The sequence below is a fragment of the Cupressus sempervirens genome, chromosome 1, assembly GCF_028749045.1.
Source record: "Cupressus sempervirens isolate cs-2001-9-10 chromosome 1, ASM2874904v1, whole genome shotgun sequence".
Classification (NCBI taxonomy): Eukaryota; Viridiplantae; Streptophyta; class Pinopsida; order Cupressales; family Cupressaceae; genus Cupressus; species Cupressus sempervirens.
The window spans coordinates 216,235,067-216,256,054 of NC_143118.1; the positions used below are offsets into that span (position 1 = coordinate 216,235,067).

The window sequence follows — 20,988 nt, forward strand, 5'->3', positions numbered from 1 at the left end:
TTGTGCAATTAGGTGCCTGGAGACCCATAGTTGGAAAACTTGCCAAACTCTAAAACTCACCAAGGCCTAAAAATAAAAATTCAGGAAAAACATGGTCAGTTTTCGCCAAAAACTCGTGAACTTAAAAGATTGCTTAAATTTGATTAGAAATGCATTTGTTTCTTTTGGCAAAGTTCAATTAGAAGATGCATCCAATGAGTCAATAAATGAGAACACAATAGAGACAAGCTTAGACTAGATATATTTAAACATAAAGTGGGTAAACAATTGCATTCTTGTGAGGAATGTTGATGGCAGGAGCACTAAATAAATAATTAATGTAAAACTAAAACTAAATACATCATTACAATTGAATCTTCCTCTTTTCATCTGTAGTAAATACTAAGGGAGAGGTAGAACTAAGGGGTCTAATCCTAGAAGGCTGCAGTGACATGACTGTGCCTTCTTGCTCAGTATGTCTGACTTAGTCTATGGCTTGTTCTCCATCCTAGATGTAGCTCTGACTCTAGCTTCTCCTGGCATTAGCATTGACTATTCATTCAACTCAATGTCATCTAGTGTGAAACCAAATCCATTCCCCTCCTCCATAGCTTGCCTCTCCAAATCATTGATGTCATCGTTCTCAAAAAGCTCCTTAAATCCACTTCAAATTGATGAACTCTGTTTGCAAGTGTTGGGAAAACTAAATACTCCCTTTTGGAAAAATACAAGTTAAGAAATGGAAAGGAAATCAATTTGGGTTGTTATTATAAATCTATGACCAAGTTTTTAACTAAATCTCACTGAGCTTTTGGAGCCAATAATAGATGTAAAAGCTCGCCAAGCCAGAAAACTCAGCCAGTTTTCACAACTCAGAGAGTGCTCTGCTAGTAGTACATTTATGCAACGACCCATGTCACCACAACTTCTCTAGTGGAGGGAAGCCACACAAACTCCCACACTGAGAACTCAACTTGTGCTTTAATATTGAACTCTGTGGTATGTAAAAAACTTAGAAAACCCTAGCACAGCCAATGTGGGATAATACTTCCAAAGACCAAGCTCCAAACACGAGATTACTGGCCCCACCAAGCTGAATGCATCCACTAGAGAAAAACCTATTTTTTGGAGACTTTAATTTATAACAAGGTCCTACCAAATGTAAAACAAATTGGTCAATCAGAGAGCTCAAAGCTTGTGAATTTGAGGTGTGGTGCACCAGCAAGCAAAAGTGCCTGTTGCCCAATAATAATGTGAATCCCCCAAAAGGGAGAATGCACTGCCTAGTAATGTGACTCCTCAGCAAAATGTGAAACCATCATTTACCATTAAACTGTGAACGATAATAGATATTGGAGCCAGAAAAACAATTAATTGCTGGAACATGAAATATTACCAGCCAGAGATACGTGAAGATGGTCGATGAAAAAGGCTTGAAGCCACGGTCTTGAAAAGGGATGCACTGTGCATAGATCTTAAACCACCCACCTTCAAAAATATGCAAGAGGATACACAGCAATGTCAAACCAAGCCACAATGCCATGAAATACAACCATTGAAGGAAAAAACATGATGCCTCCATGCCAACCACACTATCAAAAGCTTCAATGGGGCCATACAGCTTCAGCCCGTGAGAGTCAATGCAGATTAAACCAGACCATTATGCCTTCTTGAAAGAAATACTGGCCATCCATCCACAACAGTAATCCCCCACATTTGCCAAACCAGCATAAAAACCCACAGGCCAGGATTGTTCAAAGTCGGGCCTAATTCATAAAAAAACTGGTAAAAAATGGGAATTGAACCACAGTGTTCTTCAAAATGGCAAAACATATGCTCCATTTGGGCCTGTATGTGCTATATGTGATTGATTTTTTTAAAATTTGATGTAAAACAATCTTCCCAAATTTAACTTAAAAAACTTGTCTAAACAAAACCTACACCAAATGAGAAAGGTAAATGAAACATTTTCCTATTTCACTGACCGATTTTCTGGGTTGTCTGCCAATGCAACTCTACCATATTTGCATATTGTAAAGTGTTAAACTAACCTTTAATTTTTTTTTTGTGGCATTTATGTTTCCATATTGCTTTTGAAGTAATGAAAATCTCTTCTATTAACTTGTAACATTGTGTTAAAATTATGTGCATGTCTTTTTTATTGATGTCGTATCCAGCCATATCCATAGTGGGGTATTTAAAAATGACCATATCTGTATCCAATATTGTATTTGTGTTCATGAAACTTCAATTGAGAAGCATGAAATAAGGTTCTATAAATTAATAAAGATGCATAAATAAACATAAACAGGAGTGAATGATAAATATTAAAAACTCATTTATTTCAACATGCAGGGCTTTAACTTGTAGCAGCTCTAGTTAGTGATTTTATTTGATACATGCATATCTGATGTTAGTCAGTTCTTAGCATTATTTCTCGTTGTAACTTGTATCTTTTGTTAAATTAGTTGAGGATTTCTCAGAGAGTATTGCTATTCTTACAACTGTTTCAAGAATCCGAATCTGTATAATCAAATCTTGTGTAAAGTTAAGAGGAATATTTCAGGGGAATTAGTACTACTGTTAGCAAGTCTTTTAGTAAATCTTTCTTTTGTTCAAGCACAGTTCTCATACTGCTTTTGGTGATCCAAATAGTGATCTGGTTTTCAGACAGTCTCAGAGGTGAAGTTTAACAATTGTTTTTGACACTGTAATTTTCTTTATATGTTTCACAAGAAAATCATTTCCATTCCTCTACTTATTTAATTGTATGCTTTTAAAAATTTAACTTGGAAGCCTTCTAAATTTCATGGTAGCCTTTTGCTTAATCGTCTATATTATATTGTAAATTGTAATGACTGGTAATAGGTATGCATGTTTATTATTTATGATCTAATTAAGGTTGCTTGCTATTTTGAACTTCTTTGTAGTCCTGCTGTTTTATAATATTTGTGATTATTCTCGTGATGAAACTGGGTTGATTTGGTGGAAAATGCCTTTGGCGTGTTAATGTTTTGTCTGGGATCTTGTTATTATTGCACACCTGCTAGATGTATGCATTAGATTGGCTACCAAGCCTAATGCCACTGGACAATAAGAGTAAACTTGGCTCCTATGACAGTTGCTGTTCACTTCTGTGGTTGACTGTAAAGACAAGCACCATGGAAAATCCATACTTGGTGGCAAATAGTTGGAAATAGCAAAGATTTGTATTACAGATGAATTAGTGAAGGAGATATTGAAGGTTTATACAAAGTTGGTGAAGGTGAATGAAAGTTAATGACAGACTGAATTTCTGTGTGTTGAAAAATAAATATTTTAGATTTTTAGTTAGACATAATATAATGTATGAGTCTCCTTCGAGACCCCTATTCATGGAAAGGAGATCAACGATGAGCAACAGTAGATGCTGCGATAGCTTTTTTGGATTTCTTTCTGAACAATTCAACAAGGAGACCACGCAGTGTTTGTTGAATGGTACATTGATAATGTCCTTGGCCTAAGTTAACAACAGGGTAAAAATAATTCATTATGTCAGACATGCGAAAAACTGTAGTTGATTGCTCTCATGTCACAATTATTTTAAGTGATGTTTAATCAGAATTTAACTGCATGATTTTTAAATCAAACTATTTGACCCATATTGCTTAAGTAATGGTTCAAGTGGTTTGTAATCTCAAGACCTGGAATGGTCTGCTTACCACTCGTTGCATCTTGGTGATACTCACCATGCTGAAGCAACAGGATTAATGGTGGACCATTTGGATTAACCAACAGTTCATACAGTTACTCAGAATCAAGCATGGAGTTTTGCCAACATTAAGTCCATATATTTTGTTCACCCATTTGCAAGACTACTAGTATACTCTGAACCATTCATCAAAGAGCTTCTTAACTTCATTCAGTACCACATAGAAGCAGCATTTGTTTCAAAATTATTTGTAGCAACAATGTTGTTTGCTACTGGATGAGAGACATGGTGTACTAGTGTTACATTTTATATTCCAGTCACTTTTCTTTCTCTTAGTTACCTGTTGTAAAATATGCAAAGGCACTCATTTTGTAATACATGCCTAGACTCTTGATTCCTCTACAAGATTCTAACTTTAGAAATGACAGGTTGCAGAGCGTGCTCTTTTCTTATGGAATAATGATCATATAGTGGGTTTGATAGCTCAAAACCGTAATGTGATTCTTCCACTCATTTTTGAAGCACTGGAGAAGAATACCCGGAAACACTGGAATCAGGCAGTTCATGGTCTGACATTGAATGTCAGAAAAATGTTTATTGAAATGGATAATGACCTTTTTCAGGAATGCCAGCGCAAATTTTTAGAGAATGAAGAGAGAGCTAAATCAATAGAAGAAAAGCGGGAATCGACCTGGAAAAGATTGGAAGAAGTAGCGTCATCAAAAGCTGGAAACACACAACCATTGCTTGTAACTCGATCATGAAAATGTAAGGGATTATACTTGGAAGCTTTATATGGAGACTCGTGATCGAGGAGTTCAGGAAGAATCTCTACTGTTGGAGAGAATTTTATATGGGCTTTCTTGCAAGTCTTATTATATTTAATTGAATGGAAGTCCAGAGAAGGCATAGCTTGAAGCACGTGTGCTTCTCAAGTTTGTCTGTCTATGAAAAATGGATGCAATGTTGTAATTAAAAGGAGTGAAAAGGTTTTATGGTCTTGGCTTGTGCCCAAGTCGATGAAATTGTAATGTATCAATCTGTTTGTATTCAAATGTGAAAGAATATCCTCTGGAATTCGAGTTTTGATTCATTGTTCATATTTGCCATGAGTGCTTTTGTGCTCTTAATTTTGCTGATGTTAGATAGCCGATCTCTGTGCTTCCAATCACTTTCCAGTTGCATACAAACCCAAGAATATATTGTTATACATGTATATACTAGAGTGCAAGCAGCACTGCTAGTTTAGGGTGAACTTTTACGATTTTATAATTCAATAATTATAATGTTTGTTTCTGGCCTTCAATAATACATGTAATTTGCCAGGGATTTGTAATCATATTTTCTTATGTCATCACCGATTCAATGGGGTGGCTTATTGTTAACTAATTTTCACCACCATTTTGCTTGGCTGCATCGAACATAATCTTCAGGTGGTTTTCCACCAAGCAATTGTTTCTTTTGTCTACCATATAATTAAAAGATAATAAGCTTTTATCAATAAAACACTGAAGAAATTTGTAAAGATCTGTTTATGCCGGGCTATGCACTAACAATATTTCTTCTACAACTTCGTAAAGTGGCTGCCACACATTAGAAGAAATGTTAGATATTGTGGATGTACTGTTGGGCAATCAGTACAACTTAGATGATAGTTATGTTACTAAAGCATTGCAAATGCTCAGGTGCTTTTTATTTTTATATTAAAGGCCCCATTAAGATAAGTACATTGTTTTTAAACGTTCACAAAAAACAGTTGAGCAAGTTTTCTGATTGTATGTCATGACAGATAGTGCAATTTTTTAAGTTTTAAGGTTTCCTGTATTGTAAGATAGCATTCAGATAAACGAGTACTGAAATGATTAACACCCTTTGGAGCAATTTTGGAATTGCATGAAGACGTGATGTAATTTTGTAATCTTACACAAGATTACATGGTGGGATTTTGAGCATTTATTAAGTAGCATTGTGGTTGTGTTTGTAAAATATGTAATGACTTTTGTTTTGATTAGTGGAAAAACAGGTTTTGAAGGGGTGTTGTGACCCTTCACAACAAAGAACAATCAGCATAAACCAAATGTAGCCATCTCAACATATACAAAGATGTAAAAACAACCTGTCACACACAAAATGTAGCCAACAACGCATATATTTGAACCCAAGCTGTTAACAAAACATACAAAGATAGTTAACTATGCTACCCTTGGATTCTTCCTAATGCTTGGAGGATACAAAACTGTGTGAGGACAAACATGTATCCTTCTATGGACAATCTTCCATGGAATATCATCCTCCAATAATTCAGGTCAAGTGGGGAGGTGATGGCTATCCTTGACTGCCCGTGAAGGTGTTAAGACAAGGGCTATCAGGTTTACCCAAGCAACCTCTCTAAATTCAACATTGGCATCAAAGACCTTTTTGGTAATGATTTTTCATATGGTCCACAAAGGGTTAGGTAGGAATGATTTAAGGACCTATCCTCATTAGGTGGTTTGTTTAGAGGGTCAGGTAACGATGGTTCACTAAATCCCTGCCCTTATTAATTGGGTATGATGCACGTAGGCCCTACCCTCATTATTTGGGTTGTTTGGAAGGTCCTTTAGACCTCTTACAAAATGAATAAAATGGGGGATTGTGTCAGCCAAATGACTTGAAAAGATCAAAACATTTTTATCATTGGGAAACAAATCTAACATGTCAAAGTATACAAGAGATGGTAGTTGTGATTCACAAAGGCCCTACTCTCATTTGTCGGGTTTTTTGGGAGGTCATTTGGACCTCATAGAAAATGAATAAAATAGAGGATTGTGTCAGTCAAAAGACTTAAACAAAAGATGAAGACATTTTACCACTCTGAGAGATATTTAACAATGCATGTCATGCCCAATCAGAGAAGAGATGGTAGCTCTACTCATTCCTTTGGTATAGTACATAACATGGCATCATTGTTTTTATACAAACCACCAAACTTGGATTGGGCACTAGTAATGGTGTCTCATATGGCATCCATTGCACTCTCATAGAGAAGAACGTGGGGAGAGAGTGATAGAGGAAAGCTAGAAGGAGACAAACCCTTGCCACTAGGGGCACTTGCATGATCAATGCCAAAGTTATTCTTTGCAATCTTGTTAAGCATAGGGCGATGTAGTAGAGCAAATTTAGCATCTTGGGTTCAAAGCAATCTTGCATTAATAGAAATATTTTTTATTTTTAATATGTTCAGTTTGCCAATTTGTATAGTCAGTGTGATCGATTCAACGATCATTCATCTCTTTGAGCTAGCTTTTTTGATGATCAGAGTATAATCAAAACCTAGTCTTTATTGTATTCATAGGTACACAATTTGTTAGGATAGTTAGTGTTCGAGCTATGATCTTTTATCTTTTTAGGTAGCGTCTTCTTATCGACTCTTGCACCTGTTTGCAGAATTTGTTCTTGTGATGGAAATCTATGATAGGCAATCATTAGTGATGCATATCTCTATGGTTTGGGACCTGACCAATATTTTGTCATACACTTCTTATTCTTGGGGAATGTTCATGTTTCCACGACTGACCTAGAAGTTGTGATGCCTATATATTGCAATGCAATGCATCCCATTGGGGAGGGATATAGCATCCAAGACAAACATTAGTAAAATTGGATCTAATGCCTTTGATCGAAGATTGTAATCAAGCAAGCTGTAACCTGACATGTAGGAAGGCATATTGCTAACTGATTGTAATTGGATTTCTTGTTGAATGAAAGTTGATTTTGTATTGTTCTCGTTAATTCCTTATTTATGTAATGTTTACTCTTGTTGCACGGTTAGACAAATCTCTTTGAGGTCCCTCCGTTCGTGACTGCACCAAGTGATATTAGAGCAAGGTTGTGATCCTTATGGAGTTGATAATTGAACCTGTTGTTGCAAAGCTCTAAGTTGATTTAGTTGTAGGGTAACAGAGTTAAAATTCATCCTACAAATGTAGAGGGTTGCCAAAATAGTTTTAGGAAGGAGAGAAGCAGATCTTGTGTGATGAATATTTTGTGGCAAATAGCAACTAGATTGGAAGTTGTGGAGATTGTCCAAAGAAGAGGTAGATTGATTGAAGATGTGAGCAATGATGAAGCTGAAGCAGTTGTAGGAAATGAAGAACCTATACTTGAGCAAGGGGATGAAGATCCTTGAGAGCCTTAAGTAGGGTTAACTTTAAACCACATTCCAATCCACTAGATTATGATGGTAAGATGGATTCAAAGGAATGTCTTGATTGGATTACTGAGATGGAATAATACTAAGTATGAGAGTAATATGTAGATAAGAAGGTGAAAACTACTAGCATTGAGTTGAAATGACATGCATCTTTATGGTAGGAGCATTTGTAGACATATAGATTGAGAAGAGAAAAGGAAAAGATCTAACTTTTGGAATAAATTGAAGGGTAAATTCTTGCTTGATGATTACCATATAAATTTAGGAAAATGCAAAACTCAAAGAAGAAAGAATCAATTGTGATCGAATTTACCAAAGAATTTTATAGGTTGGATATTAGATCTAGACTCATAGATGATGAGATAAACGAAATTGCAAGATACCTAAATGGTTTGAGGACATCTATATTTCAAGATGACATTAGTTTGGTCAAGATCGATAATATTGAGGAGCATACCAGTTTTTGCTTTAAAGGCATAAGAAAAGTTGAAGAAAAAGCATGAACATAGACATAGAGGAAGGGGAGGTAGATTTCAAAGAGGCAAAGGTAGATCATTCATAAATTAATATAGAAAGAAGAGAGTTCACATTGAGGAAGAGGAGATGGTTACAAAAGAGAGGACATACATTGGTTTAAATGAACTTGTTTCAAACGTGGAGAAGGTCATAGAGCATTTGAATGCACCCATGAGAATTCAAGAAAGAAGATTGGTATCAGTAGTTGAAATGCATTTTTGAAAGAGGAGTCACCTAAATCAATGAATAAATTGGAAGATGGAGAAACCCTAATGTTCAGGAAAACCCTATGTAGTGAGGAGCTTGATTAGGAACCAACGATGAGGAGTTTATTAAAACTAGATGTAAAGTTGTAGGGGCGTGTCATAAAGTCATCATTGATAGTGGAAGTTCTAATAACTTAACATTAGAGGAGTTGGTTACCAGGTTGCGATTGGCAAGAATGAAGCAGTCGAAGCCATATCAGATTGCATGGATCACGAGGTTTTGGTAAGCAAACAATGTCTTGTGAAATTGAAGAATGGGTCATATCACGATGAAGTCCTTTGTGATATTATGCCAATCTATTGTTGTCATATCTTGTTGGGTAGACCATGACAATTTGATAGACAAGCAATGCATGATGGTAGATTGAATATGTATACTATTGTGGCTAATAGGATGAAACAAATATTCTTGCCTTTGATAGAAGATTCCAAAAGTGTGAAATGTAGCATGGTAAGAGTTTGTTTAGTTGAAGGACAAACATTCCTAGATGGCTTGAGGAAGGAGAGTGTGTTATTCTTTGATTCCAAGGAAACCTTAATTTGGGAACAAAAGATAAACAACCACACAAAGGAATTATTGACAGAATTTGAGGACACCACTTTCAATAATATACCTAATAAATTACCCCTTGTTAGGAGTGTAAATCATTTTATCCATCTAATCCCTAGAGCAAGTTTACCAAATAAGGCACCACATAGAATGATCCCTACAAAGAATGAAGAATTGAATAGACAAGTGCAAGAATTGTTGTACAAATGATTGATCAGAGAGAGGTTGAGTCCTTGTGCAATACTTGTAGTATTAACACCTAAGAAGAATGGAGAATGGAGATTGTTTATTGATTCTAGAGCTATAAGAAAAATCACACTGAACTACAAATTTCCTTTACCTAAGATGGATGATACAATGGACAATTTGAGTGGAACAAAGTATTTTACCAAAATTGATTTGGAGAGTGGTTATCATCACATCACAATCAAAGAAGGAGATGAAGGGAGATTTCTTTCAAGACTAATGAGGATTTGTATGAGTTGTTGGTTGTGCCTTTCTACTTGACTAATGAACCTACTACTTTCATGAGGCTAATACATGAGCTATTGAATATTTTTTTTGGGTAAACTTGTGATTGTATATTTGGATGATATTTTGAGTTTCAATAAGAGTAAGGAAGAGCGCCTGATGCATCTAAGAACAATATTGTAGAGATTTAAGGAAGCGAATGTACTTACATGAAGGAAGAGATATTGTATCTTGGATTTCTGATTTCAGCAAAAGGGTTGAAGATGGACCTTGAGAAGGTCCAAGCAATTATCGAAAGACCTACACCTGTGAGTGTTGGAGAAATCAAATCATTTTGTGGATTGGATTATTTTACTAGAAATTTATCAGAAATTTCAATTTAGCTTGCAATCCAATGACAAAGACTATGAGAGGCAATCAAAAGGATTTCAAATGGACACATGGAGAAGACAAGAGTTTTGAATTATTGAAGCATAAAGTTACTAAACAACCAGTGTTAATATTACCCAATTTCACTAAGGTATCTAAGTGAGTTGTGATGGAAATGAAATTGGTGTAGTGTTGAGCCAAGAAGGGAAACCTGTTTCCTTTTACAATGAGAAATTGAATGATGTAAAGAGGAGGTATTCAATTTATGACCATAAGTTCTATGACATAGTTCAAACTTTGAAGAAATGGAGACATTACTTGTTACTGAGAAGGAATTCGTGTTGTATATTGATCATAAAGCATTGCAATATTTGTGCAGTTAGGGTGAATTGAATTAGAGACACATGGGATGGGTTGAGTTTTCATAGAGTTATAATTCTGTTTGGAAACATAGGAATTGACAATCAAACAAGGAAACTAATGCATTTAATAGGAGAAGATTTTTTTTGACATAGATGAGAGTGGAAGTGCTTGGGTGTGATGAATTGAAAATTTTGTATGAGGACAATCTAGATTTTGCAGAACCATGGAATACTTGTAAGGAATATTTTGTAGGTGACTAAATTAAATGTCATGATTATTTCATTTAGGATGATACGTTGTTCAAAGGAGTTAATTTGTGCATACCCAAATGATCAATGAGGGATAACTTTATTAAAGGAAAACATAATGAAGGACTTGTATGATATTTTGGTATTAATATGACAATAAGTGCAGTAAGTGAAATATATTATTGGCCACAAATTCATAAGGATGTTCAGAGTTGAATAATTTGTCAAGTTGCTAAAGGAAGGAGTCAGATTGTGGGATTGCATACACCATTTCCTGTACCTAGTAAACATTGGGAGGAGATTATAATGGATTCTACTTTGGGGTTTCCTAAAATATAACAATATAATGATTCTATATTTGTGGTGGTAGATAAATTCTCTATTTCATTTTTTATAAGAAAACTTCATATGTAGTGCATGTAGCAAACTTATTCTGTAAGGAGATTGTGAGATAACATAGATTAGCAAGGAGTATAGTTTCAGATAAGGATAGTAAGTTTGTGGGTTTCTGGAGGACAATGAACATGAATATTGACTTGAATTTTAGCTCTACGTACTTTTCATCCACAAACTAATGGACAAACAATGGTTGTGAACTTGAGTTTAGGTAACTTACTGATATGTTTGGTTAGAGATAAACATGATAATTGTGATTTAGTTTTGGCACAAGAAGAATTTGCATATAACAATTTGGTAAATAAGAGTATTGGTAAGACACCATTTGAGATTGTTATAGACATGATTCCTAGGGGGATTACAGAACTAAGGGATCTTTGTCATGAGGAGAAGAGGAGTGCTGAAGAAGAAGGGTATACAAATCTTATTTATTCATTACATGAGGAGGTTAAACATAATTTGAAGCATGGTAATAATAGATATAAAGAGAAGGAAAATAGGAGTATGCAACATAGGATTTTTTAGTGGGAGATGAGGTTATGGTTCATTTGAAGAAAGGGACATTTCTAGTTGGAACTTATAGCAAATTAAAGATGAGGAAGTTTGGACTATGTAGGATCTTGAGGAAGATTGACTATAAAAATGCTTTTGAAGTTGAGTTACTTGAGGAGATAGATATATTACCTATTTTTAAAATTATAGATTTGTGTGAGTATCATGAGGTTGATTTGAGTTCAGAAGATGACTCATATATGCAACAAAAGTATCCTAAGAAGTAGATGGATGGGATAGAGAGAATCTTGGATAGTATAGTTGGGAGTATAAGATGTAAGGACTATTTGGAGTATTTGGTGAAGTGGAAGGACATATAAGTGGACTATTCTTCATGGATTTATCAAGTTGAGTTGGATTAATTTAATATTTTTTAGATTGCAAAGTAAGAGAATCGCTTTCTTAAAAACCTTGGGTTTCTAATCCAAGAGCATTTTAGCTTTGGAGAATCTTGCATCAACCAACAAATATTTTGTTTCCAATTTTTTCAGTTTGCCACTTTGTACAGTCAGTGTGATTGATTCAATTGTAATTCATTTGATCAAGTTGGCTTCTACGATGATTAGATTACAATCATGACCTAGTCTTTACCATATTCTTAGTTTTACAACTCATTTGAGCTATTTCTGTTCAAGTTATGATTTTTTTCTAAGGTAGTGTGCTCTTGCCCATTTTTGGATGTGTTTGTATAATTTGATCTTCAATAGAAATCTATGATTGACAATCATTGGAGGCACATATCTCCATGTTCTTAGATCATGTATGGACCTAAACCTTAGACCATAAGTTCTCAAATAGTTTATGTAGTTTTCTCTTTATGATTTGGGACCAGTTCTATCTATTGTAATACATTTTCTATTCTTGGGGAATATTCTTGATTTTTCTACTGATGTGCAGGTAATGATGCCTATATATTTCAATGCAATGTATTCCTTGAGGGAGGGATATAGTATTCAAGATAGATATCATTAGAATTGGATCTAAGGTATCTGACAAAAGATTGTAATCAAGTAGGTATGTTGTAGCTTGACATGTAGGAAGACATGCTGTGAACTAATTGTAATGGATTTCTTGTTGAATGAAAGACAATCTCACAATTTTCTCTCCAATCTCTTGTTGTTTCTATTTTGTTTACTCTTGCTGCATGCTTGGACATATCTCTTTGAGGTCTGTCCATTTGTGACTGCACCATTGTATAATAAAATTCCTAGCTTGGCAAACTTTGAGAGCATAGTATTTGGAAAGGTTATAAGGCTAAGGTATTTAATATAATTATTGAAAATGTGAATGGTGACATTATAGAGTCACTCATGTTGAGTGTCCTTATGCTCTTTGGACTTACACCAAGAATTCATATGGATATAATTATACTCTGACGTCTCTCAATGATTGTTTTTTCGATTCCAATGTGCCTCTTTATTCTTCAAAGATGCTAACCATGTGTATGATCCTTTAGAATACTTTGAAACTTCAGTTGAGATTGCATTTGTTTATGAGGTTGTTGATTCTTCTTCAAGGATAGTTGTTTTGAGTTCACTTGATACTTACATCATTCTTTATCAACATGAAAGTCATTGTCTTTCAAACTTTTCTAGGGGACACATTTTCAATATTTGAGATCTTTCTTTGTTAGATGAGTATTTAAATTTTTTTCCTTGAGAGAAGTAACTATATCGAAGTCTATTGTGATGCTAATTTATTATATATGTAAATGTAATGGCGAAAATAACATTTCATGCTCTTTTATTTATGTTATCAGCCTATTTTGATTAAGGTGTTGTATATGCAATATAACAAGTCTACAACTTGTATATTATTTCATAAAAATTACACCAAATCATCATTGTCATTGTCATCATTATCATCTTCCTTATCATCCTAATCACTATCATCATTTTTATTAACATCGCCACCTCATCATCTTCTTAGTTGTCACCATGCCACCCTCATCATCCTTTTCATCATCACCATCGTCACCCTCATCGCTATCATCATCATCATCATCACTATCATTATTTTCATTTTCTAGGAATTTCATTTGGTTATGTTCATATCTATAGGTGGAATCGATCCAAGCCAACTTTGTGTTTGGATTTGAACCTTGAATATTTAAATATGAGTCCTAATTAACCCCACAAACTCCTTACAAGCCATTGTAAGTTTACTATTGTATGTGTCAATTTGTTTTTTGTTATGCTTATGCTATATTTATGGGTATTCATGACATATTTGAAATCGTGTTGCATTTTCTAATTTATTTCTACACAATAGAAGCATAATTGAGTATTCAAATTGCATTGTTATATTCACCATTCTATATGAGGGATATACCATAGTAACATAACATAGGTACTTTACTAAAGCTTCCCTAAAATGTTCCTAAATAACTTCTTTATAAACCAACTAGCTTTTGATACATAAACATTGATGTGAGTTGAATCTGTTGTAGTTGTTGGCTTTTTGCAAATTCACCTTTATTAGTACAAGTGCAATTTTAAATCCTAAATCAATTCAGTTTCAATGGATATTAACTTTGTAAGGGTAGATCTAAGCATAATGTAATCAATTTTTAGTTCTTGATGTGTTCTAGCCAAAGCCCCTTCCCTTCAACATATTGATGATTCAATTCTTTCTTCAAAAATACGCTCGTCCATAAAAAATCTAAAGTGTTGTACTTAATTTATTTATAAATTTAACAACTCTAAATCCTAGATTTTTATTATCGTTTAATAATTTTCCTTATAGTAATTATGTGGGGTGTTATATTCCCTTACATTTTATGGTTATCTTCACATACATATACAACATTCAGATATAGTCTAGAGTCTTGACCTTGGGGTTTATGATCTAAAGTTTAAACATTATCATCTTGTTTCAAGGTACAAACATTATCAAATCTTCTATCATTTACTTTATCATATCACATACATCTTTCTCTATAGGAATACAAATTCCTCCTTTTATATAGATCTTGCATTAGCATCCTTCATCTATTTGGTTGTACTAATCAGATTTGTTTAAGAGTGTGTTTGTATTCTAATTTCTATACCATAATAGGAAAACCTTGTTGTTGATAGACATCTTAGAATTGCTCACTATTTTCTACTATACATTTCAATGAACTTGACTTATTACACGTAATCCATTCTGATTTTGGCATTAGATCCCTAGATCTATTTTCTATGTATTCACATTATGTTGATACAATCTATTCACTTAGATATCTAGTTAATCTTTATATGATCTCCTCTACATTGTATGCATATAGATCAATATTTTTATATATGGATCTACATTATATTCTTTTTATTTTCATAGTTACATCTACATTTCATTTTTGAATTTGATAATGTGATTTTCATAAAGGATTCTATTTGTTTAGATTGCATATTTATCTCAAATCTTATAATTGCATGACACTCCTTTTTCTCTCATTTTCTTGTGTATGAGTGTTATTACTTTGAGTCCAACTTATAGAATTGTGATTAGACAAATCCATAGACTTATGAGTTCTTTTAATCCTAAGTCCTCTCTCTTTCTGATGAATCTTGATGATACTAGCATGCATCTTAGCGACATCAATCCTACCATGGAGAATACATATTATTATTCTCATGATGAATATGAGACTTTAAGGGTTCCTCTTGTATAAGTCCAAAAAATTTCCAACAACTTTGATAAATTGGAATAATGGATAGGACAAGAAAACCCTAATCTTGAAGTCATTTTTGTTGTAGAAGGTTTAAGGAAATTCATGATAATAAATAAGGTGTTAAGAATTTGCATAATATCTCTAATCTTATTGATACCAATGTCAATCCTATTAGGGACCGTGCTCAAGATTTGGGCCTCATTCCACCTACTACTAGCATCATTATCTCTATGCCTATATCTACTTCCATTCTTAGCTTGTACACCTATGCTCCATCTATCATAAAAACTTCAATTCAAAATCTTAATCCTACGCATGTGAGCATTTCTAATCGTATCCCTTGTCCCCTTCCTTCAAGTGTCTCATGTGAATATTTCCTTCATTAATGCCTGCTTCCTATAGCATTCTCTTTGAAATTCAACCATTTCTTTAAATTCCTAACAATGTTCCACAAATTTACATCTCTCCTTCTACCATCCTTTCTACTGATTCCACCATTAATAGCTTGGATCAAATGATGGTTCCTTGCAACAAAAAATACCTTAATGAATCAATCCAATATCAACATTCCTACTTGTGATATTGTTGATGTTTTGTCTTCGGATAACATCTGTCTTGCTATCCCATAATATATGGAGATTCTTCATCTTGAGACATAATGGTACAAATGATCTTTTGACTCATGTTAGAACCTTTCAAACCTTGTGTATTGATATTTCTTATGATCATAGGCTCATGGAAAATTTATTTAGTAGAACCTTTCAAGACAAATCCTTGTAACAGTATTTCTCTTTGCCACCTTATTCTATTTATTCCTTCTAAAATATTTCTAATGATTTTATTCAACATTTTAAAAACAATGTTGGTCCTTAAATCTCTTTGGCTAATTTAATGCATTGTAAACAAGGTGTTAGAGAAAAAGCAACTTCAATTTTCTTGGTAGATTTAAGCATTTGCATGCTCATATTTATTATAATATTCTTGATATTGATGTACAATACATTCTCATTGCTAAATTATAAAAAGACATGAGAGACACAATTCTACTTTCTGAATTCACTTTTGTTAGTCATTTGTGTGCAATGCTTCATAATTATCGATTTCAAGCAAGTTAGTTTGAGAACAATGGCTTGCGTTGATAAGAGTAATGACACATCCAATAATTTCAACAAATCTTAAAAACCATTGATTTCTATTACTAGTGTAAGGTTGGTTTGAACTCATTGTAAGAACTTAATTTCAATTGGGAAAGCTAATTTGGATAATTATAGAATTATGTATTTGAATGAATGTTAGCAATGTTAAAATCATTCACAGACCCTTAGAATATCTCACCCTCCTTTGTGTAGTTGATTTGATGAAGCAAGGAGTAGTTTAGTTCCATCTCACCATCAATATTTTCTTGCAATATTAGATTCAACTTATATTCCTAAACCTAATGTTTTTTTTTTCTTTTTAATTTAATTTAAGTAGTCAAAGATCTTACATTTCTAAATCATTTGCAAAATTTATAGTTTTCCTATTGAATGAAAAACGTAAGTCCTTACATAGTCACCCAAAAATCACATCATAAACCGAAGTTGTATCCAATAGAAAGTCATATGTAAGGTAAACCTTGGGGTCACTTCACTTGATCACACAATTTCCTATTTTGTTTAGCATTTTAAATTTTGTTATTTAAGAGAGGATTGGATATTTTTTGTATAATCTTGGAATTCTAAGTGTTTTATCCTACATGTCAGAGTGCTCACAAAACTCAAATTAACAAAATTGGCACTAGAAGGAGGTCCTAAACAAATTTATTCATGGAAATATCTGCAACTATGAAACTGTTAGGATCAAGCAACACTAAGAGTGGGGGTGATAAGTGTTGTAACACTTTTAATCAAACCAAATTTTTTACCACAATGACATAAACTAACTAAAATGATAAAGAATAGAAGTAAAATATACAAAAATAAATAACTCATAACACCATGATTCATTATTGAGGAAACCCCAACCAAGGGAAAACCCTAGTGAGGATTGAAGCTACAAGATAATGCACTAATATAAAAATATCCCTATCAGGAAACCCAAGCCTATTAGGATTCAATACAATGCATTTTGTACATAAGTCCTTGTTAAGAGCCGAGACTATGTTAAAGGTCTGCAAGCTTGTTAGGAGTTGAGAGAACAAAAAGGGAGCTTACTTCATGAGGATGAAGGTTATAACCACCTTTAAGTACTCATTGTCTGATATAGTGGAGTATTAAAACAAAAGATTGAACTATACATAACATCTCAATGCTAGATTAGTTCTAATGAGATTTATATTTTATGTATTCTAACATTCACCATCAAGGCTTGTACATTGAAACAATATTTCATCACATTGCATATTGTTAGATAAAAAATTACTTTCCTTTAAACCACTTAGATTCTTTATTCTAGTCAACTTCAACTAGCCTTTACCAAAAGTGTCCATACACAAAAAAAAAAATTGGAAACCATTCTATCCTAGGCTTAAGTCCTCGAAAGTTGTACCACCAATTATAAATAGTTTAATTGCAAAGTCAATTCAATGTACTTAGCTAATTTACTCTATTATAAAAAATGTTCCTGTAATAATATCTTCCTAGACCACTTTCACTTTGTATTGACGTATCTGATACTAGACCACATACCAATATAAAAGATAATAATAGTGGTTCATACACTATATATATCATACCGCTTAAGCTATAGAACCATTTGATATATCTTGTATCATCATTGATCAAAACTATTTAACAATGTTTTGTGTTCCTTTCTTGGACTTAGGCATTTTTCACATTCTTTACATAACAAAACTTACCACCAACACTAACAAATATAAAAACGCTGTATGTTTCAATGATAACATCTATATGGGCTCCTGGAATTCACTTGCAAACAATCTTTCCCTCTAGCATTGATGACAATACTTAGTGAAAAATGACTAAATGTCCAATGCCAAATTCAAAAAGATATTACGCAGTCAATCTATCAATACTCCCCCTTATATCATCTTCTGTAAATAGCATATTGTATCTCCTTATATAAATTTTCACTACAACTCCTCCCCTTTGACATCAATAACAAAGGTGAGATGCCAAAATCTCCTTAATGTGTGTGCACGCACGCGCACTCTCTGTCTCTCTCTCTCTCTCTCTCTCTCTCTCTCTCTCTCTCTCTCTCTCTCTCTCTCTCTCTCTCTCTCTCTCTCTCTCCTCCCTCCCTCCCTCCCTCCCTCCCTCCCACATATAGACTAATCCAAAAACTTGCATTTAGGAAAACATGCTTCATACAAACTATAAAATATCTACAAAATTTACCACAAGATCTTGGAAATCTGTAACCCATGACTTCTTGAGAGATTTTATAACATAGATTTCACCACATAGATCACATGCAAATTGTAGGACTGCAAATGGCATAATAATTGAGTAGTTTCTAACAATTCAAGCTCTTTATTCATTACCTCAAGATTTGGAGTGAGAAGACTCCTTAATTCTAAAAATCTTTTCAATATTCTTCCCTTCTCAATCTAAAGTGTACTGATCTTTTCCATTATCTTTGATACTTTCTTATCAAATTCTAAAATTGCTTGGTCTCATGTTTCACAAGTCTTTTCCAAATTCTCCAAGCTTTCTTCATATTCTTTGATTCAATTTCCTAGATCAGCTACATACTTAACATATCTTATACAATGAATTCACACTTTCTTTTGATTTCATATACAAGCCTTAACATATTTGATATTCTAATCAATTAAATTTGAATCAATAGCTATACTTTTGCAAACCTCAAAGAATCTCTTTGTCTTGTATTCTCTGCTTGCCTTTAATTTAATTGTATGCTCAATTGATTTGAAGTGAGCATCAAATTTATCTCAAACTTTATCTAAGTTTCTGAATAGTATCTTGTCCTTCAAATACATAAGGAACGATCAATTTTTTTTCATAGTATCCAAGGCCCCCTCAATATTCCTACCTTCTCTATTTTCCTTTTTGATCTCTCCTTATCCTTCACAAAGGCCATTGATGATAGCTTTATTAACTGATCTTCATCATAGATTTCAAGGTATTCTTCCTTTTCTACTCTCACTAGTGACATTCTAAGATCACTTGACAATAATGCCTCAAAACCTATTTTCTGAAAAGAAATGGGAGTCATTGTGAGACTATCCATTTGATTTGACACTTTTATTTTCCACTTTCTATTATAGGAATATCAAGTACATCAACTCCAGTAGGCTGAGTATATTTCTTAATACTAAGCTCTACCAAATCATGAATTGTATCATCAAGTGTGAATACTGAATATTATCCTATTGTATGATGATTTATGTCTTTTCCTATTGTAATGTACTTCCCCTGTTATGTGTTGCATGTTATATATATTTTTTAGATTTCTTGAAACTTACCTTGTTGCTTCATTGGTGCAAGGTGATAAATGAATCAACATATCATAGAAATCACTATATTTTTATCTCACTTCTTCTATATTAGATGTTATGTCATGGATGTGAAATTTTTCATAAATGTACCTTTGTGTTGTCTAATTGGGGATGATGCAAAATGGTAGTAACCTGTTTTATTTAATTTTGTCTCTAAGACCGAACCCAAAAATACCCTTCTCCATAACTCTTGCATGGCACTATTCAATTTTTATTTTAGTTCTACTACCTTTGGGGGATGATGAAATTTTATTTTGATATAATCATACTCATCTCTGAGATAATATATCTCTTCCCTTATCTCTTTTTCCATGTGCAAATTTTCCTTGATTTGTCCTTTCTATGGACATCTTATAGTGAATATATTTCTAATGGTGCATGTATTCTCCATTAAACATATTACTCCTATTAAGACATTTGCAATCACTTTAATGTGGGGGCATACACTCTTCTATGTGTTTCACTTTTTTTACACACATACACAATGATTCAATGCAATCTCTCTTGTAGATGACCAAGAAAATATTGCTTTCCTTGTATTTATCCTTTTAATTTGGATCCCTTCAACATAAAAAATATTTCCTTAAGGAATGATCCTTCCTTTTTAATGTACAAGGTGACAATGCTTTCGTTATGCTTGATAACTTTCTTTGATCTCTAAGGAGACAATGCTTTTCATAGGCCTGATCATTTCTTTGCAAATTCCTTAATAAAGAAAATAAATTTCTTAAGGATTGATAAATTTTGATGCATTGACTATCATAAAACAACTTTATAGACCATTCAATGACATCTTTTTTTAGGTTTTCCTTCCATGTGGTCCATAATAAGACAATATCTCACTAGGCTAGTGATCACACTCTTTTCTCTCTTCCTTCCTCTCTTTTGAGTGGTCTCTTTTATTTTGGTTTTAGATTTGATGACAATTTGAGTGACTTGGAGGCTTGATGTTTCATTGTCTCATTGATCTTGATGAGATTATTCTTATGTATTTGATCTACTTTACCACACACATGAGTTTATCTCATCCTTTTGCTAAAATGTGGCCAAAATGAATCATCCTAAAATGTTACCACTCATAATCGAAGGATCTAGGACCTATTGGACCCTATTGTGGTGACTTTGAGGTCCAAATATTCACGATTCTTTATCACATCAACCTGTATTTTCTTCCTCTACTTCTTTACAATTTCCCCAACATCCTTGCAAATGTGAGCTTACCCTACCAAAGAGAAGTCAACCTCTCAAATTTTTTGTAGGGACAAGTCGATTGACTAACTTTTC

General features: G+C 33.5%; 1 protein-coding gene across 3 annotated transcripts in view; it reads left to right on the forward strand.

Annotated features, from left to right (window-relative positions):
• Positions 1 to 4,757, forward strand: part of LOC149576919 (serine/threonine protein phosphatase 2A 57 kDa regulatory subunit B' beta isoform-like) — a 38,785-nt gene extending 34,028 nt beyond the window's left edge. For all 3 annotated transcript variants that reach the window (XM_089820701.1, XM_089820710.1, XM_089820719.1), the window contains exon 3: positions 4,099 to 4,757. In XM_089820701.1, the coding sequence (XP_089676827.1) occupies positions 4,099 to 4,434 (336 nt within the window). In that variant the 3' untranslated portion in view covers positions 4,435 to 4,757. The remainder of the gene's footprint in view (positions 1 to 4,098) is intronic.
• The last annotated feature ends 16,231 nt before the right edge of the window (positions 4,758 to 20,988 follow it).